Genomic DNA, 24,561 nt, shown 5'->3' with positions numbered 1-24,561 from the left:
AGAAAGCAGAGGTTACCTTAACTGCACGTCCTTTTACACACATGGCATCCCAGCATTCCTGTTTGATGACATCCTGCAAATAGCGGTTGGCTAAATTCTCCATCTCAATCTGCTTCCTCACCTTTCAAGACACAGAAAAGAAAGTAACAAGATATTGTGGAAAATAGGAAGATATGGGCAATTTGTATCGAGTTATTGAAATAAACCTAAGAGATGAAATGAATTACCAATATTTCATCATCTTAGACTATTGCACCTATCTTCTCCAAAAACTATATTGCATATTACTACTGCTACTGAAAGGCATCATTGTATATGTGAAGAAAAACATTATAGAACTTAAGAAATATTTCCAAGGCCACAGTGTTGGACTTATAGTTTCTGGCATAGATCATGTTCCAATCAGCAATGTCTACATCAGCAGTTTCACCTGCTTCAGAAAGTGACTTAAAATACTTTTAACTTTTCCTGTTTCTCAGCAGTGAACAGCAACTTTGAGATCATCCTCTGTTCTTCAATCATTTTTTCTCCTTTTTACTGCTAGTTTTAAAATGTTCTCTCCTCATTCTGTCATACCCTGGCCACTTCTTCTTCAGCCTTTGCTTGTGCTCTTTCCTGTTCTTCTGTATCCAGGTTGAATTCCCGCTGCTCCAGTTTCTCAATGTCTGGCACCTGTTCATTTTCATGCATCATTTTCTGAATCTGTTTTTTTAAAAATAAGGAATTAAAAGTAATTTGAATGTAAATAGAGGAAGTCCTATTTTTAACACTGTAGAACTTGATATCAGATAAAATTATTTTAATTGCCTCCACTTTTAACCACATCATGGTAATTGATAGAATGTGCTGCCTGTAGCTAGTGACAGAGTACTATGTGAATTTGGTTCATCTTTCTCTTAAAGTTGATTTGGATGTTATATGTCAAGTTGTGCATCCTTTCTAAGAATGTGTAGTGCACAATTCTTTATTCTCTGGTTCTGAAAGCTTCATTAAGTTGTTATCACTTAGTCATTATCTACCTCATACAGTTCAACCAACGGAAGCACAAAATCCTGCAACTGGCGGGGAATAGCCCCATGCACCAGGACATGCTGGGTGCTCAGCAAGTGGAAAACAACTTTGCAGAAAAGTAGCTGTGGTCCTGGTGGACACCAAATCAAACATGAGCCAGCAACACATCCTTGAGGCAAAAAAGGCAAATGGTGTCCTGGGCTATACTGACAGTGTTGCCAGCAGGTTGAGGGAGGTACTGGAGAAAGTCCAATGGAGGTGATTACAGGATTGGAGCATCTCTTGTACAAGGAAAGGCTGAGAGAATTGGGACTGTTCTAAAAAAGAAATTACTCGTGGGGCATCTCATCAGCGTATATAAATACTTGTAGAGAGGGTGCACAGAGGGCAGAGCCAGGCTCTTTTCAGTGGTGCCCAGTGACAGGACCAGAGGCAATGGACACAAACTGAAACACAGGAGGTTCTGCCCAAACATCATGAAACACTTTTTTAGCTGTGAAGGTGACTGAGTACTGGAACAGGTTGTCATGGAGTCTCCATCCTTGGACATAACCAAATCTGTCTGGACACGGCCCTGGGCAGACCGGTCTAGGTGACTGCTTTATCCTCTGGCAGACAGCAGTTTTATGGAAGGAAACAGAAGGAAGAGGAAAGGACAGTAATTGCTATAATGGAAGGTTGTTAGACAGGCAGAAACTAGCTTGCTGAGGGTATCGATTGTTCAACGTATAAAAGTGGCACAAAATATTTATATGGAGCAAAGGAAACCAAGACCTAGACAGTAGTTCCTGACAGGTTCAGCATACAGTCCCTGAAGAAACACATTTCTTTATTACCTGTCTGCTCAGAGTTTATGACAAAAATGTAATTGAGTGCTAGAGCTGATAGCCATAAAAGAAGTGTACTTATAATCAAAACTGGTAAGCAAAGCCATTACCCTTGTAAGAAACTCACAGTTTTACGCAGCTCTTTAATTCCCATTTGGAGCTCCTTCTTCTGGTTAGCAAATCTCTGAGTCTCTTCTCTAATGACCTGACATAAAACAAATATATGGTTGAAAGACAAAAATAAACTAGAAGAAAATATTGAAATAATCTAAAGGAAAATTATCTGTACAGAAAACAAAACTCAAAGGGATTAATAACAGAAACAGACAATCCTAATTCAATAAGATGATTCTTAGAATTGCTCAAGAGAAAAAAAGATTGTACAATCAGGTCACATTGTAAACTACTTGTACAGCAATAGAGCTTAAAAGAAAGAAAATATTGAAGAAGTAATTACAAGTGAAATAATTACAGACACAATAAACAGGGTAAAACCTACTGCCAGAATAAGATCTGTCATTGTCACTAGGCATTTCCTGTGGGACATTTAGAGACACAAGTAAACTAACATCTATCATTCATTCTGGAAGCAGTGAAAATTTCTTTGCCCCTACAGCCTTGGCAATTCATCTCTTAGGGAAAATTTTGCAATTAGTCTGCACCTCTGGAATTTGCTTTCTAAACTTTACAACTTTGAGTAGGATGACGGCTGTTGATTGAAAGGAAGGGGTGTATAATTCTGACATTGGATGGAATGCATCCTCTAAAAGTCAGATGCAGTCTCTTAGGACATTAATGAGAAGCTTAAAAAAACGATGACAATGTTGCTACCCTTCAACCTTTATTCCTAGCTGTCATGTGGTACTTGTGTGTATGCACAGTCACATAAATTTGCCAAAAAATCTCAACAGAGACACCAAAGTGTGAGTGTCAGCATGAAAGCAGAAACAGGAATACATGTCTGGGAAGAGGATGGAGATGATGCCACTTTCAGTGGCAGTATGTCTTAGATTGACTTGGGCCACTTGTGAAACTGCATCCTAATTTAGAAAGTCACTCCTGAGATCACCCAGAAAACAATGGTATTTTGCTTTGTCCTATCATTGAACCCCAAAAGCTGGACAAAATACCAGGCTCTGGCTCATATCAGAAAGGATATGCTAACATCTGTAAAAAAAAATAATCTATGCTAACATTAACACAGGATTTCCAGGCTCATAAAGCACTAAATCCCCCTCTCTGTGGACAAACCTTTGATAGACTTTGACCTATAAAAACTTTGGTTACACAACATATTCTCCTCAACCTTAACCTGAAATAAACCTCAAGGGTTTTGTAATTAATGTCATATTGTTAACTATTGATTTATCAGTGCTGCAGAATTCGGTACTCTGGCCCTTGGGCAAAAGAAAGCACCTGCTTTGTTTCTGATAATAATCTGTGCAACTTTTTGACATTTAGAACAAAAGAGTCGTTATAAGTTTCTAAAGGAAGACAATTTCTCTGTTTGTTTTTGTTTTGTTTTGGTTTGGTTTTTTTTAAGTTTATTCCTTGTGTAGAAGTGGTCTTTTGGTCTTTAGAGCTCCTATTGTGCCAGGTACCTGCAGGGATGTGTTTATAACCTTGACCTAGGATTTCTAAAAGTCTAGATCACAATGTCTGAAAGAGAGGTCCAAATGTCAGAGAAGCTTTAGAAAATAGATTCCTTTACAGCATATAATTTGGCACCCCAAATCACTACTGACTCCTGAAAACTCCAGCTTTGATTAATACTTGTTCTACGAAAGTACCTTCTTTATTTTCTGACCTAGCCATGTCATTTCATCGGTACTGTCTGAATACAAACTGGGGATGTTTCCGTCTTCTGTCACATCTACACTGGAAGATTCCTCCTGAAATTAAGGATATAAACATCCATCTCAGGTACTTAGAGAGAATGAAAGAGAGACAGAAATAAGATAAAAAATGGACAGACATTAGAAATAACACCACCACCACCAAATTCCAGAGACTGTTTCAACATTTCTATTCCCTAACCAGTCCACAGATTTGATCCTGCAAACTCTTGCTCTTATGCAAAGGCTTTTGACCCAAAAGGGTTGACTGTAATCACTGGTTTGCTTTTTCAATAGAAATAAATACAAGAAGTAACACACAATGTATAGCAGTAACATTCCACTGAGTATGACACATAACTTCCCATGAGGAGAAATTGACTTTTCACAGAGTTTTCTGTGGCTGAAGAAACCAAGTGAAATTGAAGATGTGAATGTCATCTTCCCAAAACTATTGCATTTCTTTGATAATACTATTCCACAAGTTGATAACTAAGCATATTCAGCCTATTCTGAGGGCTATTCTAGTTGTATAGAAGGATCAGTGTTTGTTTTGAGGACAGTTTTTATGATGTGTAATTTTAGGATCATGATCAAATATTCTTTCCCCATGAAAATAGAGAAAACACCTTAAATTTCTCTTCTGGAAGTGATCCTGATGTGGATTCTGGTTCAGACTGCCACTCTTCCATAGACTGTAAAGCAACATTTTCATTTGAAGTAGACGTGTTCAGTATAGCAAGAAGAGATCGCCAGTGAATATCAGCTTCCTTAACTTCAGTTTTCTTCATCTTCCTAGTAAACAGAAAGGGAACCAATGTATTTTTTTGTGTATTATGGTAAAGGATGAAGTACGAAATATTATTATACAATTATAAGTTGTTTAAAAACGTTTATATTTTTAAGTATGATTCAATATTGTTTGAATTCTAGAATTCGATAATTAAGTGAGGCTTTTACAGAATTAGAAATTCTGAAATATGGGCTACCCAGATTTGAGATACTGCTCTGGCAGAGTCATCTTCAATCTATGCATCTACCTAAATATTTGTTCTACCATAGAAAAGCTGTCGTTTCAAGTGCCTCTTACTCCTAATGTCTTCTAAGAGCTCTCCAGAGCCACAGTTCAATTCCCATTAAAGCTGTAAAGTCTCCAAATCACTGAGTTAAAGTAGTGTCTCATGAGATTACATCCCTTACATCCCCAGAGAGCCCCTTCCAGGTGGTTTATATAGGGTCATGAGAAGCTCACTGTGGGTAATACTTATCAGAAGATACTCCTTAATCCTGTATTTGCAACCACACCAAAAAAAACAGGTCTTTTCATGAGCTGGGGGGGCTGCTTCTAAAGACAAGAGAAATTATTTTATCTCTATCCAATTCTTCTTCTTACTTTGGGACTAATAAAAAGGAAGTCTAAAATCACAAGTATGTGCAAAAGTTAGTCTGTCAGGATACAAGAATTTACACCACCAATATAAATCTGCCACTTTATACATACTTCCATTGCAGACACACAAGGGCACCATCATTTTTGCCATTAACGAGGATAAACTTGCCATCCAGTGAAAATACCATGGATCTGATTCCTCCTCCTTGATATGAGTGACAGTGTTTTTGAGCAAGTATGTCCTAGAAAAGTTATAGAAGCAGCATCAGCAAATATGTTGTTCTAATGGAATATGTCTGTAAATTACGGTTCTTTATTGTTTGATAAAAGTCAATCCAAAATGTCAATCCAAAGCAAATAAAAGACTAGGATTTATGAGTTTATAATTTTTGACTACAGATGTGGAAATTTTCTAGTAAATTGATTTTGCAGGAGATAAAGAAGAATAGTAAAATTATCTACCCTAAGATTTACTAGACAAGAAAGTAAGTTGTTTGTATGATCATATACACGTTCATTATAAAAACAATTGTACTGTATTATGTTATGTCAGTTAACGTTCAACATACATTTTTCCGGAACACCTTACATTCAAGTGAAGACAAGCTTACAGTTCAAGAAAGTAGCTTTCACACCTCTTTCTCACATAAACAAAACAAAGCCTGTGCCTTGATGCCTACCTACCATAGTAGAAGTATGATAGATGATCAAAACACCATTGTTTGCTGCTGACGCCAGCCACTGGCTGTTGGGTGATAAACAGAGGAACCCTGATCCAAACTGATTGCTCGGAGTCCTTTTTGTTGATGAAAATACTGACAGATCTTTTGACATATTCTGCCAAACAAATAAAACATCAGCAGCAGTTCAGATGATAGAAATATCTATGCCATTTTGAGAAGAATAATGATAGCTTTTTGGGTTATCACATGCAATTTAAAAAGTTGTTGGATTACTGAGCTCAGAAGCAATACCATTGCTATGCTGCTGATTTGCTTCTTATCTCTTCAAAAGGGTCTGTATTCAGTATGTTTGGGCCTGGAGTTTCTTGGCTTAAAAAGTATGAGACCTGTCAAGGAAAAGTGTTTCCCTCTGGAATCCACCCTCTTGCCTGACCTGACTCTTTAACTGAGGGAGACCTATGAGCTGCAGAGCTCCAGTTGCTCAGCAGGCAATGACAATGGCTTCCTGAAGTCTCCATTACTTCATTGAGAGGCAGAACTGGGTTTGCAGTTTTGTTTGAGAGTCATGGGCTCACATTGGCTCAGTTCTTTCAATAGCTGGATATTCAGGTTTCTCAGCAGACTGCACAAAAACACAGCTCCAAAACAGAAGCTTCATGTGAAGTGCCTGCAAGCTGCATGAGTTTTAAGAACCAATATTCAGCTTTCTCTGTAATAGAACACGGAGACTGCTTTTACCAGGATTGTAAGCAGGTGGTAGGATGCTGAAAGTTGATGTTTATGGATGGAGTAGATATTTTTAGTGCAGAGAGGAATATTTTTAACATAATGTCCTGCTATATTCACTTCATTTACAGGCTTTGTTTGCTGGTATTAAACCACTACCCAAAATAAAGCAGCTTCAGAGAATTACCTCTTCAGAGAGATGGTATTTACAGATGAAAGGTGCACAGGTACAGTAGCCATACACAATGTTATCCTTCAATCTGACTGCTGAGCTTAAAGGGCAATCCAAATCATATCGCTTCCTTTTAATGGCGTTAGCATTAAGTATTCCGCGTTCATTAACACACTTAGCATTATCTAAAAGATTAAAAAAGAAACAAGGAGGAAGAGGCATCACTACCACTAATGCAGGTGTTTCACCTAACAAGTAATTATGAAAACCTCAGCAAGGAAGGGGCTGATGTGACTTTTCAAGGAGGAGACTGGGAGTTCCGACACCTGTTTTCAACACGAAGACTTCGGGCTGTGCTGATGCAGCCACTGCAGCAAAGCAGACACACAGTTCTACTAGATCTAACGAAGCACTAGAAACAGTTTAACCACTGTGATGTGACAATTTGTATGCACTAATAAGAAAATACTAAGATTGTTAGTATTCTGTGTTAAGGAATGACAATAATATGTTCTTGCATTAGAAAAATATCACATAGTATATATTTCAATTCTTACCTGTTGTGAGTGCTGAACATAGACAAAAAGTTTCCAGTCTTGCTCGCTGGACCTCCGCTACATTAACAAGTACCATCACTTCCACTAAGTCGCTCTTGAACTCAGAAACTACAGAAAGATCCAGCACTTGATCCTCCAACACTGAAGCAGATAGGGAACACCAATGCAAATTGTTACTGAAGCACGGTAACATTGTTTTTATTAAGATATCATAGGAAAAAAAGGAAATCCCTGTTCAGAATACTTCTCAGTTTTACGGTTTTGAACTTGGATTAAAATGTCAGACAAGCCACAACCTGGTTTCAGAAAATGCTGCATACACACAGTTTCAGCTTGAGGCATCAGATGCTGAGAACACCAAGCACCAGAATGTTATTACACTAAACATTAAAATCTGAGTTCACATCCAGCTTGAATGGTAGCAATTTCAAGGCTATCTGATGATAACCTCCAGATAAAGCACAGAAAAGCCCTCATCCAAGAAGGCAGCCAGGCAATGAAAACATGATCAGGCAAATTCTGAAAATTATCTAATAAGATGTAATTCTATATTTGTCAAACCAATTAAAATGATAAAATAATGTCCTTTATACTTAAAAGGATAATGAAGATCTGTATGCATAGATGTGATCTGCAAGTATAATGTTACTGGAATTGAGAGACTGCAGAAACAAATTTACAAATTTCAGATTTTGTTTTTTGTGAGTTAAAATGCCATATTTTTTTATTCTTCGGTATCAACGAGCAAAGCTGAAAATTGCAGCAGCACCAATGTTAAAGATGTCTGGGGTGGCCATTTGTAACAGATCACACCCAGCTATCTACCCACAGTGTTTTAGTCTAAATTCTCATATGGAGAGCCACTAAGGTCTCAAGTTCTCTGCCAGCACTATTACTTTTATGCTGGAGTTGTGATCATTTGGTCAGCTAATCCATTCTCTCCCCTGTGATTTATATGTGTCCTGGAAGAAAAGCTGGTTCATTTGCTAACTAAAATTACAGAGGAGTAGAAAAGGGGAAGGCGGGGCGGGGGGGGGCGGAGCAGAAGTTGGCCAGGACAACGGGACAAAACACAGTTGGAAAACAGGTGGCAAGAATACGTCTAGTCCTCCAGAAAAATAAGTAGAATGAAGGAGAGTGGCTTAGCCTGCCCAGGAAGTATCCATAACGTGCAGCAAATAGTGACAACACCATGTAGTTAATGTTGTTACATACATTACCTACATATCCAAGAACCTGGAATAATTTTGAAGGTCGAGCATCTAGAATAAATATATGTCCTTCTGCAGCTCTAGCGATGAGGAACTGGCCACTCTGATCATAACTAGGTGAAGTATAAATCCAAATAGAATACAGTTCAATAAAGTCAGTAAAAGGGGTCAAATAATTCCATTCCCATAACTCTGCTGACTTCACTGGTAGAATAAACACAACTGCAGTTTCAGCTTTTGGGTTTACAGGGTTCAGGCCAGATATAAAGCCCAGTGCTAGGAGTGCAATTTCTAATTGCAGGATGTGTTAAAAACTTTATCGAATATTTCTTTGAAGTATTTTAAAATAAAAATTTTAAAATAAATTTAAATTTAAAATAAATAATTTAAAACCATTTAAATAGAAATAATTTTAATAAAATAATAATAAATAATAAAATAATATAAATATACATATAAATATATAAAAAATATATTGCTCTGAATATATAAAATATATATAAATATATAAAATATATAAAATATAAATATATATAAAATATATAAATATATATAAATATATATGCTCTGAATATATAAATATATATATGCATATATATAAATAATATAATAATAAATAATAAAATAATATAAATAATTTTAATAAAATAATTTAAAATAATTTAAAATAAAAATTTTAAAATAAAACCACTTTTTACTTTCTAAAAGCAAAACTACTATACAGATTTTGCTATTATTTTGAATAGATACGTCTTTGCACTCATTTGACTTTGAATAAGTTGCTTTCTGTATCTATTTTTAGTGTATTATCTTAGGTAACTGTGAAAAGATAACACATCTAAGTGTCAAAATAACAGGCGGATTTATATTAAAGTTTAACAGTTCAAAATCTGTTCTATTTTTTAAAAAAGTAGAAGTAAAATATCCTCAGACTTTTTCAATAACTGGAAAAGCAAATCAAACCAAACCAAACGAAAAACCCAACAAAACAAAACTAAAAACCCACCACCACACACATACCCCAGCACCAGCAAAAAACCCAAAACCAAACAAACACAAACAACAAAGAAAAACTAAAAAAGCCTTTTAGATCACTGACTACAAGAGGACTGGCAATTTCTGGAACTGTAAGCAAATGAATAATTAACAATGGTAATAAAAATCCATCACAAAAGAAGAGATGTCCAATGGCTTAAACTTAACTTCACAAAATCTCAAATTTATATTCAGTGAGAAATAACCCTCTAAATTCAGATACATGGAAGTGTACATAATTACTGCATATGATAATCTGTCAGAAAGGATCTTATACATGACTATCTTCAGTGCTCAGTTAAACTTTCTTAAAATATAGGTTTCTTATATTTTTCTCATATAAATCCTCCTACCACTCCTCTTGAAGGCAATTCAGAATATGTTGGAAAAAACTGAAGCTGTTAAAATATTTCACTTTGTTATTTTTAGAATAAAAACTTCATTTTGTTCAACTAACAGTATTACTCAAGCAGCAAGTTGACAATATTCCTGCCCCTGTTTCTACATACTTACTGCAAAGAAAGCACTGGAAACGTGGAAAGAAAAATTCTGTGAACAACCCGTGGAGCTTCAACTTTGGTAACGTCAAGGAAATAGATGACACCTCTTTTGGTCCCTACAGCAACGCTGTTGGAGGAGGGAGAGCAAGCCAGCGCAGTTGCCTAGTTGAGAAGTAAAAGATACTTAACAGTTCCATATCTTTTTCTATATTATGCTATAAGTTAGTATGAAGTTTCTTGCTATTTAAAAGTCTCTAAAACTTGGAGAAGAAACCCCAAGTGGTTTATCTAAAAAACAATTTTTATTTTATTTTTTTCTTTTTTAACAAAGAAAGGATTTCAGAGACATCATAGGAATTTTACCTATGCTCCGTACCTACATACCAAAAGCTAATTCTACACTCCTCAGGAAAAACACCACCACATTATATCCACTATCCAGATTTTAAGTGAAAGAAGTTCCACCTAAATAAACAGTGAGTGCAATTACATGTATGGATTTTATAAAAAGGGATTTTTTAATTACTATGTTGGATTTCAGGGTCTGAATGCATCTTAAATCAGGAAAAAGCATTAACAATTTTAAATACCTTATCAACTAAATTCCTAGAACCTGTTTTCCAGATCCATCAAGGCATTTTGTTTTTTTCACATTTGAAACTTTTCTTTCCGTTCTGGCACTCATTAAAAATAAAAATTTAATAGAGTAATGTGATAACAATTTAGATTGTTATTTACAAATATATGCTTAAAGACACATCACTAGGACATGAGTTTAAAATGTTTCCTCTGCTTTATGGTTAGATTCATGATTAGTTCAAGGAACCATTCTAAAAGACAATCTTTTTGAAATCTCTTTCATGGTTGTTCAAAGACAATACTGAACTTTCCTCAGCACTGTTTGATGCAAATCCATGTTATATTATGCTATGCATTGAAAAATATTAAAGAAAATTTTAAGTATCAGTCACTATATAAACTCCTGGTTACATGTACCTCCACATGTAGGTTTAGCTTGCTGAGGCAAGTTCCGTCTTCCAGGAACCAAACTTGTACTTCACCTGAAGTTGCTACAGACTGTTGAACAGGGAAAAACATAGTCAAAAGTGGTGGAATAGCCAAATAGTCCCAATAGAATATAGCAGAATAGAATATAGAGTAGAATATAACCAAAAAGTCACAATATAGAGTATAAATTCAACTAATGTCTGAGCACAGCAGACCAAGTGTTACTAGTTCTGCTTGGAACTCTCTTTTCCTTTAAGTCCAGTTGCTGCAAGACATTCTTGCCATGGGAAAATGTTTAATATTTTTTTGTGAATTGCTGCAACTACAGGAATGGTGTTTAGGCAGAGAGAGACAATCTAGGGCAAAACATGTAAGCTTGATCAATATTATTCCAGCAATCTGCCAGCAATAGAAAAACCTGCTTATAATTTTCTTTGCATAGGGAAGGGCTTAAGGAAAGGTCTTGTTTTCTCACAAGAAAAATAATGCATATCATAATAGTACTTGAGTTCTTCTTATATCTAGTCAATTTGATAATTCCACAGGAAAGTATGGCTAGAGATCAATCAACCCTCACATTACTCATTCAGAGTCAGGTAAAATGTAACATTCTTAAGCTAACAACAAACAAATTGATTCAGCAAACCTAATTGACTAAGATCCCAGGGTTCCTAGGCTGGCTACTTGAAGAATTCATGGCCTGGCTAAAATACACATCTTGCAGCAAACAAAGACATAGGAGGAAAGCAAGGAATTTCTCTGAATGCAGAGATTCATGAATAAAGTCTTCTTTGTGCCTGGACCCAGCAAAGAGGCTTCTCTCAGGCTGTTCCAGTTTGTGCTGAAGGCTGAAAAGATCAGGAGGAATTTCTTATTCCAACATCTGTTCTCTGAATTGAATCCACATTTTGCTCAGCTATGTTCCTGTCCTGGCTTTGCTAAAATTTGGGGCTTGTCCGGGAGAGGGCAAATGCTGACAGTTTCCCAAAAATAGAGTCACACAAATCAACAGCAGGACCAATATTACATTTCAGCAATCTGCAAATTATCCACCCTTTATTCTAGAGCAAATTCTGACCCTTTCATTGGCCATACGTGAATTAATGCCATTTACTTCCTTAACGAGAAGTTACACAACTGTAACAAATATCAGAACAGTCTTAATCTCTGCAAAGCTTTTGATTTTGTGCTTTGGCAACATATTGGTTACCTGAAAAGAGCCACTATTATATATAAGAAAGAAAATAATTTCTTACCACACAGTACTCGTTCCCTGGAGTAAGAAAATCAGCTGCCAAAAAATAACCACTGCATGCATCCAAGAGTTTGACAGCTTCTTCACTGTGGGAAGGTTTGTAAGTATAGACTGCCCCCTGACAAATAAAGAGAAATAATCCATCACTAGGTCATGAAACTTTTCATTAAAAGCTTTCAAAGACTTCAACAAAAATATCCATTTTTTTGAGCTTCACTCTTTAAAGCTTTATACTTGATTCCAAATTGAGGTAAGTGCCCAGTAGAATTCAGCTGAATGTAGTGGATTATATTAGTTTACACAGTGAGCCAGCTAGTCACATTTTCAAGAAGTTTTATTTCTCAAAATTGCTTTAATAAAATAATGTTACTCCAGGAATCAATAAATAATCTAAAACAAAAGGGACCCAAAATAATCAATCTTAAATTTTAAGAGATCTTTTTATCTAAAGATCTCAAAGCCTCTTAGAAACAATTAATAACTAATATTGACAAAGATTTTTGAACTCCTCTACTAATTTTACAAATGGAGAATGAAATCAGAGGGAGTGTGACCAGAGTTACCATTGCACTCAGAACCTCCTGACACACACAAAAACATTTTAAGAGCTTTAAAAATGACAATGTAAATGAATAAAGGTCTCAAAAAACAAGTGGAATTTGAGGATTTGGGACTCTCGTGTATGATTTCTGGACGTTAGGCTGGTCAAAGAAGGATTTCGAGCTGGGTTGCCAGGCAAATTCAGGTACATATACAGAACAACTCTACTGCATAGCTACAGCAGGTTTGACGTACTCAAGCTGCACTTCTTACTGTGCAGGCACACATCAAGCCTAGAGCTCATGCACAGTGACAAGGACACACTGATCATGTGCTCTACTGTACACACACAAGTATTTCTGTTGGGAGATCTCAGCATTAGGTACTTTATAATCCCCCATCTGTGGGAGACAATTCTTCTGTCCTTCATCAAAAGTCTTTCCAATCTTTCATTAAAAACACAAGATGGACTAAGGTCACCTCTGATATAATTTGTTGACTTGTGTGATTACAGTACAAACATTTCATACTAAGAACATCAGCATACACATACAGAATCACAGGCACATCCCATTATGTAATGCTGTTATCTCAAATGCTATACCTGGTCAGTGACAAGAAGAAGCACACTGTAATCAGGAGAGAATATGAGGGTGGTTATCGGTTGCAAGATATCAGCACAGATTTTCATCTCATAGTGCAGATCATCGATGTAATAAAAGAATAAAATGCCCCCCTGTGCAGAAAAGTACAAATCCACATCAAGTCTAGGTCATTTACCCTTCCCCGCTCTGGCAAACTGAACTGCAAGAACTTCTGAAAGTCTCTACAGTAACAGTGTTTAACTGTACCCCATCACTAATGGTGTCATTTGCTTTTAGTATGTTTCAATCCAGAGGATTCTCACCCTGGATAATAAATGTATTGAAAAATGAAGGTGTTCTTTAATACAAGTCTTAGTAACAGTCTATGTTTGATAAAAACAGTCTCATCACTTAATATTTAAGATTTCATATTGGGGTTTTTGAGACTGTATAAGAATTTGTCCCACTCAAGCAGTAGTGTACAATGGCATTGTCAGTTTGGGTTTAATATTAATTTGTGTATGGCAATTCTCTTGATCATTTTCTCTGTTTTCCTATTTTTTTGTCCATCCTTCTTTTCTGTTCCTCTGGAATACCCTCTTGTTAAAAATAGCATTGTTCTCTTTGTTTTGCTTCTTTGACTACAAAAATGGAATGTCTTCCCACTCTGCTCCTCCCCAATATCTTGTCTCATGTCTTAACAAAGGAAATATGTGCAATACCAGAGATGACCTTTATAGTTCTGCAGCCCTCCACTTTTTTCTAACTCCTGTCTTTGAAATGAACTCTGCAAATGTTCTTTGATTTTCATACAATAAAAGTAAGTTAAGAGCATAAAGGATGCCTTACACTTCCAGTTGCATACAGTCCGTCTTTACAAAATGCCAAGGAAGATAAAACTGGGTTCTGCAGATCCTTTGGTTTGCCACCTGAGAGCACAAAACCAATGTAAAATATCAAATTTAATTTATTGCAACAATGTGTCTCAACTTCAAATCTGGGATGATTTCCTACCTATGAGTAAAAAGGCTCCATGTGCTATATATTTTTTGGACTTTTTGTGGTGATAATGAAGGAGAAGACTGATATACAGAATTTGAGGTGACAGTACTATTGTGGTCTGATGAACTAGAAATTAATTTGAGAAAACATTTGTTTTGTAAAAGCTGCAAACAGCCACATTAAAGTACGAATAACAGAATTATAGAGTCATTTAGGTTGGAAGGGACCCTAGAAGGCCTCTGATCCAACTTCCTGCTCAGCACAAAGCCAATTTCAAACTCAGAACCAACTTCCAAGTTAGATCATGTTATCCAGCTGAGGTCTGAATATCCCCAGGAATGGAAATTCCACAGCTTCTCTGGGGAACTTGTCCCAATGTCTGACTACCTTCATTGTGAAAATATATATTTTTTTCTAATATCTACCCAAAATTTCCATTGATGCAAACTGTGTCCTTCACCTGTGTGGTTTTATCTTCCCTGTAACATTCCATTAGGTAGCTGAAGCTATAGTAAAATCCCCCACAGTTCCCCCAGCCCATCTCTGTATGTCATGTACTCAGACTCTCCAATAATCTTTGTGGCCCTGTGCTGAACTTTGTCCATTATGTGTATATTGTGGAGCCCAAAACAAAGTGTTTGAAACAAACACTCCTAAATCCTAACTCGGCCAAATTACAGGTGACTGCAGCTCTAAAAAAAGTTACTAAAACTAAGCAGTAGGGAACTCATTCTAGCATCACTTATTCCAATTTAAATTAGAACAATCAGAAATTATTTCACTGCCGCTTTTCCTCCTGAGGCTATTCATTTGTCTGTCTATTAGCACAAAAGTTATTAATCATTTGTCATGTAAACATAAAAGATTGTCATCAATGTTTCTTACAGAGGTCAGCGTGAGCTGAGTTTTTCTAACCAGTGGCTTCCAGCTGTGCTCACATATTATTATTCCCAGATCTCACTGGTGTTGCCTAACAATCTATTAGCTTGATTCAAACATGGAAATACCTTTCTTTTTTTGTACTTCTTTGTGAACATATGACACCACGTCCGATATTGTACGTATGCGTTCTGCACAAAAGAAAACAATTTATTACATCAACCTTGTTTACATAAACATTGCACTAAAAGTCAGTTGTATTCCAGTCTAATGAATAAAAGGCCAGGTTCAGTATATTGAATCAAAAATGTGTGTTCTTCCCCAATCTCCACCATTTCTATAATTTATGCAACTAAGCAGGCACAGTCTTTCTGTGATTCAGCTTACAGCTGTAAAAGGGAGATCACACTTCTTGGCACAGAGAGTGTACAGATGCAGATTTATGTATCTTCTAGTGCTAAGTTCTGCTATTAGTATTTCTCACCATGTTTTTTAAACCTTTTTTTACTTACAAAAAAATCTTCAGCCAGTCTGAAAAAATTGCCCAAGTGGAATGTTGGGGCTGCTTATGATGCTGTTTGCAACATCATAACAGGAATTTCTCATGTGCCTTAAGCTGGACATGCACTTAAACATTCTGCAGTACGTTTTAAATTAAGCAGAAGCTTCAGTACAATATGAATACAGACAATTGTGTTACACAGTTTTAGGACAGAGGACTCAAAGAAAAATATACAGGCCAAGGAAAAGCCCGAATGGCAAATATTCTTGTTGTCTTCTACTGAACAGGCAAAAACTTTTCTGGTCACACCTCAGCTTTTTAATTTTTGACGATTTCCAACTCCTGATTTGGTAAACCTAAAACTCTAATAATTTCAAAAGCAGAGAAAGAATGCTGCTTTGCTGGGTTTTTAAGAGCAGCCTTCATTTCTGTGGTAACTATCAAAACTGAACAGAGATACAGTACTTTGGGAAAGTCAGGGATACTCGTTGCAGCTTGAAAAATAATGTATTACATGGCAAAATAAGAAAACAAGCTTATCACCAGCCTGACCATTAACACTGATTCCGTGTTTATTAAAGAAACAGTTCTATGCTGGTCTACAACAGGATATCACCCAGTTCTAGTGTCAGGGAGAAGCAGATTCCAGTACTCATCACTGAACTAGTGAGCTTCACATGCACAGTAGGACTGACACCTTCCATCCCTGTAAAGGATGACAGGGTACAAGTTGATGTTGCCAGAACACTTGATGCTGGCTGCATCTCACCATCCTCTGTCTTGGGAGCCCTTGGAATGTGCACACAGGGCAGCACGTGGCATGTAGCAGGGGAGAGACCTCAGGATTCCCAGAAAAGAGAAGGTGCAGAATGGGCTGCTATTGCCAGAAAACTTTAGTTAATCACCAGCTTGCCACAGATCCCCATGAAAAAAAACAAGTGGAAATATATCTAAGGCAGACAAATCACCTTCTCCCATTCTAGAATAAATTAAAAGTAGATTTCTTTATCTGAAGCCAAAGACATCTTCTGTTCACTCTCTGTGCTTTACACTTTCTGCAGTAAGGTCTGATAGTCTTTACAACCTTGTTTTCATTAGAAAATAGTTTATGTAATAGCTGGAATTCTATTAAGCAACAGTACACTAAATTCAGTTTTGTTGTCTTAAGACTTATCATGAGTCTTCGAAGATGTGTTCTAACATTATCTAACACACCAAATGAGGACAGTCCAATATTTAATGCAAAATAAAATAAATCATTGGTACTTAACTAATAGTAAAAAGACTGTGTATAGCTGGTATATTAATAGTTTAATGTTAATCTAGTAGAGCTGGTTAGTAAGATCTGGGCTTCTGGAACTATTGTTCATTTTATCAGTTTTGATCTAGTTAGAGCTCTTTCTCCTTTTTTTCCAAAGAAAAATGAAAGCCAATTATTGGGTGCTAAAGAAACCCACACAGAAGTTCAAAAGACATTCTCAAATGTTAATCATACTAATAAAAGAAATATGGCTCTACAGTATAGCTTTACAACTTCTGTAAGATACACAATAGAAGAAAGCAAGAAAAGCTTTCACCTATACACTTTCCTCCCTACTTGAATAAAACACACGATGCAGCTATTTCTTACCAGGTAAAGGTTTTTGTTGGAGAACAGAAACACTGTATGTCTCAGCATTAATTGTCAAAATATATCCTTCTTCACAGCTCACGTAAACTTCTGAGGTTCCAGTCCAGCAGTGGGCAGTAGGATGCACTGCAGGCTTAATATAATTTCTAGGCTTCAGCACAAAGATAAACAAGGTCGATCAACAATTGACAAGTATCTGTACAAGAGTTACACACATTTTAAGACAAAATAAAATCTTATAGAGTCTGACCACTTGTATAACATCAGCCTTATTTTATTCAGTCATGCCTTCACTGAGGCCAGTAACTTGAGAAGCAAGAACATTTTCAAGGAAAGTCTACGATGTGAGATAGTGGTGGAGAATGCAGCTCTCTACCTAGAAACTTGGTAAAATGATTGTGATTTTGTTTTAAAACTATATATTTTAAAAAATTAATTTTTCTGCATTAATTCTCCAGCACTTGAATCTGTTACAGGTTTGTCCTCTTGCTTGGGAATCCCTCCAGTGTCTTCCCTAACCTTGCAAAGATCTTGACCCACAATACCCAGGTCATCTCTCAGTTTTTTCAATGATAAATTTATGATAAAATTCAATACACTAAGCCCCTAGATTTTTTTTGTTTTAATGTCAGAATAGCATCGGAAGCCCAGATTGAAATGTTTACCCACTATGGCCTTCACCCTGACAAAAGCTTTTCAAACTGCTTTTCAGAATAGTCTTCCACTTTGTAGACATAACCTGCACATGTGGTCTTGCATACTTGGCACTATTAAAACACATTTTGTTTGAATAGTTTATCTTATCATATAATTCAAATTGCTCTGTAAAACAGCTCTGTCAACCTTTGTGTCATCTGCAAATCAATTCTAGAAATATCCCTGCCAGACTTCCCGTGTGCCTTGAATTTCATTTCACTAAAGCTCATAAATCCTTCATCCACATAACACAAAGCACAGAACTTCTCCACCAAATATTATTAAAGACAGTGACCTGCTCAGATACAACAGTAATAAGGGGTCATATAAATATCATGATAGAAAGAACCAGGTTGAAGAGAATTCAGGGAAAGGGAGAGGGGAACAAAACACAAGAAAACCTTGGGAGAACATTTAAAAGAGAAGATTCGAAGAAGCATGCATGTCACCAGAAGTGGTGAGGAACACTAGACAATATGATAGATCAAAAAAAAAGAGACTATAATTCTGTAAAACACCTGCTGTGTCACTAAAGTTTCCATAAAAAGAGGAAATATGGATGGACTTGTGATGAAAACACAGGACAGAAATTCACAAGTACCTGGATTTCATTAGTAAAATATGCCAAGGACTTGCTATGTGATTCTGGGTAAGTAACTTACTCTTTTTTTATGCTTACAAAGCATTCTGAATTTCTCAGGGGAAAATATTAGAGAAATAAAGTATATTAACCCTCACTTTATAAATCAAATGGGACTAGCAGTAATAAATCTATGACAAATGGGGCTTTACATCATACAGAGAAACTTTTAATATAGGCATTTTCAATGATTTTATGAGGCTTGAACATCACAAATCTTTGGGAAGGTTGTCACTGAAATACTTTGAATCATAAGTTTCCTGTATAAAGGCAACTACTGCAATGTTCTTTTGTACCTGCTGTCATTTACATACTGTCTTCACACATAAAACAGATAAAATATGCTAATCCAAGAATGAGATTATGTAAATCTCAAACCAGGATGCTTCTTGAACTGTGCATTGGCACAGAGGTGCATAATAATAATAATAATAATAATAATAATAATAATAATAATGCCAGCTTCTTTTGAACTTCTCTCCCTTTTGAGTGGAACCTCTTCAGGGAAAAAACATTCAGGATGGATCCTTGTCATGAAAAGTTTTATAAAAAGACAGTGGAATAAAATTGGTACTGGGGATGAAGTGGAATAAAATGGACTTGTCATGGTAAAGCATATTTAGAAAACAGGCCCCAGCTGTAAGAAATATTGAAACAAAACTAAATCATTCTAATGCAAGAAAAGGATTGAAAGCTGTAGAACATTTCAATTCTTTTCCCTCTGCTGCCCCGCTGTGGTTACACTTTGGTACATACCCGGCCCCAGCATGTTCTAGAGTATGGAACCCCAACACATTTCAAAGGAGAAAACAAGTGCCCTGGCAATGGGCTCACTTTTCTTACTTGCGTCTTGTACGTTCCTTAGGAGTGGTCTACAGCCTACAAGGACCATGGACAGGCTGAGGACAACTCCTTTAAATAGCAGTCTAAATAAATAATTCTCCACTTTAGATGCTTATATCAACATGAAAAACATCCATTTCAGCCCACTCAGATTTAGTGATAAAGAACAAAAATCCTTCTGCCAAATTCTGCAGAGATGGGGAGAGCTTCATCAAGCCATGATACTATTCCCACTGCATTCAACTGAACGAAACTCATTAACCACCACAGGAGAAGCAGATTGTCTCTTACTAATTAAAAAAGTACTGATGATAGTAGAGAGAAAAATAACTCCAAGGTATTTACAAATGTCAAGGCACAATTTTTAGGCCAGAGTCACTTAACTGCTCATGGACATGTGTAATGGTATACAAATTATCAGCAACAATAACCATTGATACACCTGCTGCAGCAGGGTGTCAGCTCATAAAGACAGTGAGGAATGGTTGTTATAGCACCTCTATTTTGGACAGCCTGTTCCATTACAGCAACTGTAGTCCAAAGGCATCTGGATATCTGAGGAACTCAGCAAGTTCAGTCATTTCAATCTCTCTCAAAGTGGCTGCATTAGGCACCTTTTGAAGGGTCATGATAAAACAATATTTCAAAGAAGCATCTTCTCTATCAAGTATATTCTGACCAACTTGTGCAAGAATTGCTTTGCTAAAGCCATATGTTCCATGTTGGGGTGCTGGAAGAGGGTGCTTAACCTGACAAGACGTGTGTGGTTCTGCCTGCAGTGTGGGAGGTTACAAGATTTAGTAGTGGCTCAGTTTTTCTGCTAGGTTAGAGATGGAGCATATGTGCACAAGCATGCATGGAAGGGAGAATCAGCGAAGTAAGGCACAAAAAATGCAGGTCCTGCAAAAAATTACTCACTTATCACAGTCTTGAGAAAGGCAAAAAGATGCCAGGAATTGACTCAGTGCCTCCTAGTGCTAAACTGTGCATGTAGCACCCCACAATTTAGTGCACTTGAAATTACATACCACCACAACAGCAAAGGGAACAATAACAGCTTGTATTCCTGCAAAAACCCTGTATTGCTAAATAACCTGATGTTCATTATTTTGTCAATATTCACAACCAAAATACACTAATCTAAGGAACTTGGACAGTAAATAAGTATCAAAATATTTACCATGCAATTTGAAAGAAAAGGAAATATTTGTCAAAGACAATCTACTCTTACTCCAGAAATATTTCTGTATAAGGAGAACACAATCACCTTGGGAGTACTAAGAAGAAATACAGATTTTTCTGAAAGTAGTTGGGAATGCAAAGACCCCATAGTGGTGTCTAGTATGGTTGAAAGCACCAGCGTATCCATGTGGAAAAGTTCACTGCATGGTTCTGCAAGCTCAAGAACCTACCATTCCTGAATGGAATACAATCCATTCAATGACAGACAAATTCTATGAAGCCTCACAGCCCTAACATGGCAGTTGTTTTTTTCCCCCAATATCCCTTGCAATTTACTTTACAGGCTAAAGAACAAAGTATTTTTTTGCAGTTCATCATCTGCACATAAGAGGCAGTAAGGCAAAAGAAAGAGGCAATGCCTCTGATGAGCATATATTATCTTCATTTTCCATGTTCTAAGTGATCTGAAATATAAGCAGCTCATGTGTAATTAGAGTCAGTAGAGGATGTTTGTTTGTAGCTATCAATTGTCCCAGAAACCAAGAGCATCAGCAGTCACACAGTTAAAAACCTCTGTGAATCTGAATGCATGAAGCTGTGAAAAGAGGATGAGGTCAGGAAAGCGTAATTCCCTGGTTTTATTTTTTTCTCTGCTTTATAAGTATAAGAGGAGTTTGTGGCAGAAACCTGTGGTATACTAATTTGATAATACAGAACCCACATTTGTCCCTTGAAAAGGTGCAGTATAATGCCAGTGTCATCTTACACATGTTAGTTTTGGTGTCTCATATCTATCACAAGTTACCAAATAGAAATTAATGGTCTTAATTTTAGAAGAGAATCCCAGATTTGCAAGTTAAATGTTTTCACACTGGCAGATGGTTCTAGTTGGTAGTCAGGTGAAAGTAATTTTCAAACAAAATGTGAATACTTTTGAAGCATCTCAAAAGAAGCATCTCAAGGGAGGCTAACAAGTAAATGATCAAATACAAGTGAGACAAATGGGCAGATCCAACATTGACATTGATATGGAAATGCATTTCAGAAGCAGAGGTTGCTGTCTGGAATAAAGCCTTCAATGTTTCCATAGTGTGAAACATTTTCAGAATCAAAAAGAAAACAAATCCCAAAGGGATGTAAGGTTACCCGAAGGTTACTATCAGTTTAGGAGAACAGGTTTTCAGGGTTTCAGCAGCTCGTATTACTTTGGGCATGCTTAAATGCTGATGTGTTTATGCTGCTTCTGAGATATAGATTAGTACTTCCACTGCACAGATATATTACTATGCTAGGACCAGTGTCAGAAATCTCTACATTGTACTGCACTGTGCAGCAGCAGCATGCCTTGTAAGTCTCCCATCAAAACGGATTTTAAAAATGTTGTTGAGACAACTGACCTATTTACTGGGTTGTACCTGTTGAACAGACATTAAAATTATTAATTTATTAACACCTATTTGCATAAAAACCACAACAACTTGGAATAGTAGAAAGGAAAAAAAAAAGCAATAGCTACCACAAATGTTTCTGCTTCATCTCCTACCAGTCCAGCAACGGCTGAAACTGGCAAATCTGGGCCATAGTATCGATCTTCACTATGAGAAACTGGGAAAAACAGCTCTTCATGAGGATTCATGGACCCTCGTTCATCGGGCAGTTTCACAGGGCTGTGAAAAAGCAAGAGACACTGTCTGAGAAGACATTATGAATAGTAAATGCTGACACAAAACTGAGAAGCATGTTTTCAAAACTTTGAGACACCAACTCAGTTAAGTTCCATTACTCTTGCAGAGATTGTTGTAGACAATCATTCTACATGGCACATTCCATTTCACTGAAAAGTAATAGTAATTCTACAACACAAGAGGAATGTTCCTAACTGGCAGAAACGGATTGCCACGTTCTAGCTCAGTATATTTTCTTGTTGCCTTGTAAAAAAAACCTACTCTATGTCGCTCTTTCCTTATTAACCAGGATTAATAAAGTCACACACCTAACTTGCATATGCTGTGAGGATTCATGCTTAAGTTTATCTGGAGAAAGCTTAACGATGATGAAAAATTACTTGTGGTATTTGCCTGTTGCACTCTTGTAATTGGAATGAGTGGCTGTTACAATGCAGGACTTGAGGATTCTATAGTTTACAAACTATGTTGATTTATAACTTGGAAAAATATATGTAAAATACACTATTCTCAGTGGAGGTTTAACCTCTACTGAATGGAATGAAAAGTGAGTAAAAAGAAGTGTATATGTATTTTCATATGTGTACTGTATAATGACGAAAGGCAAAAAAACCCTTCAATATTTTCTTCAGATTTCAAATTAAGGTCTTGTCTATATTTTCACTAGCATAACTGTGTCAATGGCAATATGTTGGTTATATTTGCAGTTAACAAGATGAAACACACTTGGGAATTGTAGAATAGCTGTCACTGAAACAGCTTAAATATTATATTTCAAGGACTCTAACTTGAATGGTACATAATATAACAAACATTTTAGCAAAAATAAATTCTATAATATGTTTGCTGTACTAAGTGCATTGCATTCACCAAGCCATGCCCTCTGGACCTGTAAACTGGCCACACAAGCTGGAAATAACACAGAAAACTGATACTGCTTTTGGTACAATTTGTGATTACAACAACATATGGTTTAACTATGTTAACTATGAAGCAACTTGATCCAAATTTGGTGGTTTCATAAGTGCAAAAGTAATGCTCAACATGGCCACTTGCAGGAAAGCAGTCTAGGCACTACCTTAATTCAGTCATACAACTTTCGATAGAGACTGCCAAAGCAGCTGATTAGTATTAGCTTAATGATGTGCACACTCTGGACATGTGAGTGCCAAGAAACAAAATCATAAGTTCAATCCACTTGATTGACTAGACAGATTCACACTGGTTGTGATTAAGCAATTACTGGTTGCAATTGCTAGGTGAACTAAATTGGATTAAATTCTTTACGAACAGATGTAGGCTAGTTTTAGTTATTGAAATATACTTCTAGATCTTTCTCTTAACCTGAAGGGTGCTCTGCTTACCATTGCTTAAGGAGATGTTCGTCATTACTCTTTTCAATAAGCCAGATAGTAACAGAGCTCTCACTAACAAGACACAGTCGTTGCCAATTCATAGGGTTAAAACTTAGAGAGGTTGCGGTTACTCCTGGCTGAGACTCACTGCACAGGAGGAGATTTTCTTTCCAGTTCCTGTATTAAGAAGAGTAAAAGAAAATAAAATCTATTAAATAAGTCAAAAGCATTCAAGCCAAATATCTGGATGTGATTATGACTGACATTCAAGATCAAGACTGGAAAACAAATGCGTCATCACTGATAAAAAATTTCCGCTGTCAAACAAGTTCGGTCCTCTTGAGAATGAAAAGGAGGTCATTGATTAGCCACACATATAATTAGTACTGCTACAAAAAACAAAACAAAACAAAAAAAGATTGAAGAGTAAAATAATTTTGAACACTGAAATTTTAGAAACACTATCATGCACTTCCTTTTCTGAAAAGACCAACAGAGTCAAGAGACATGGATTTTTTTTCATCAGTCCCATCAGTGACATGAATGGGCCCAAACAATTAACTCTTCAGCACCCCAGACATCAGCCTTGCTTTTCCAATCCCTGAAATAATGGCTATGTTTGCAGGCTTGTAGCTGGAAGGTATTGTAGTTAGGAAATAAAACACAGTCAGCTTGTGATTATCTATGGATGAATTACTTAGGTAATACAGTAATTGTGTTGTGAATGCAGACGTACAAGCTGTGGCTGCATTAACTAACTTGAACACAAAAGGGAGCAGAATTTGTGTGGGGCTGTTACATATAGCTGACACA

The 24,561-nt window shown here is 36.5% G+C and overlaps 1 protein-coding gene across 2 annotated transcripts in view; it reads right to left on the bottom strand.

Moving 5' to 3' along the window:
* The window catches only part of CFAP43 (cilia and flagella associated protein 43), a 46,232-nt gene that overhangs the window by 15,012 nt on the left and 6,659 nt on the right, over positions 1-24,561 (bottom strand). For both annotated transcript variants that reach the window (XM_065067097.1, XM_065067098.1), the window contains exons 4-22: positions 23,758-23,925; positions 22,225-22,375; positions 17,348-17,498; positions 15,344-15,406; positions 14,184-14,263; positions 13,355-13,486; positions 12,212-12,328; positions 10,944-11,024; positions 9,961-10,109; positions 8,422-8,525; positions 7,202-7,342; positions 6,660-6,829; positions 5,748-5,900; positions 5,175-5,305; positions 4,303-4,468; positions 3,629-3,730; positions 1,966-2,043; positions 577-702; positions 17-121 (exon numbers count right to left, since the gene is read on the bottom strand). In XM_065067097.1, the coding sequence (XP_064923169.1) occupies positions 17-121; positions 577-702; positions 1,966-2,043; positions 3,629-3,730; positions 4,303-4,468; positions 5,175-5,305; positions 5,748-5,900; positions 6,660-6,829; positions 7,202-7,342; positions 8,422-8,525; positions 9,961-10,109; positions 10,944-11,024; positions 12,212-12,328; positions 13,355-13,486; positions 14,184-14,263; positions 15,344-15,406; positions 17,348-17,498; positions 22,225-22,375; positions 23,758-23,925 (2,368 nt within the window). The remainder of the gene's footprint in view (positions 1-16; positions 122-576; positions 703-1,965; positions 2,044-3,628; positions 3,731-4,302; positions 4,469-5,174; positions 5,306-5,747; positions 5,901-6,659; positions 6,830-7,201; positions 7,343-8,421; positions 8,526-9,960; positions 10,110-10,943; positions 11,025-12,211; positions 12,329-13,354; positions 13,487-14,183; positions 14,264-15,343; positions 15,407-17,347; positions 17,499-22,224; positions 22,376-23,757; positions 23,926-24,561) is intronic.

Source organism: Columba livia, chromosome 6 (genome assembly GCF_036013475.1).
Source record: "Columba livia isolate bColLiv1 breed racing homer chromosome 6, bColLiv1.pat.W.v2, whole genome shotgun sequence".
Lineage (NCBI taxonomy): Eukaryota > Metazoa > Chordata > Aves > Columbiformes > Columbidae > Columba > Columba livia.
The sequence above is the reverse complement of the archived record's forward strand: the minus strand, read 5'-3'. Positions and strand labels throughout refer to the sequence as shown.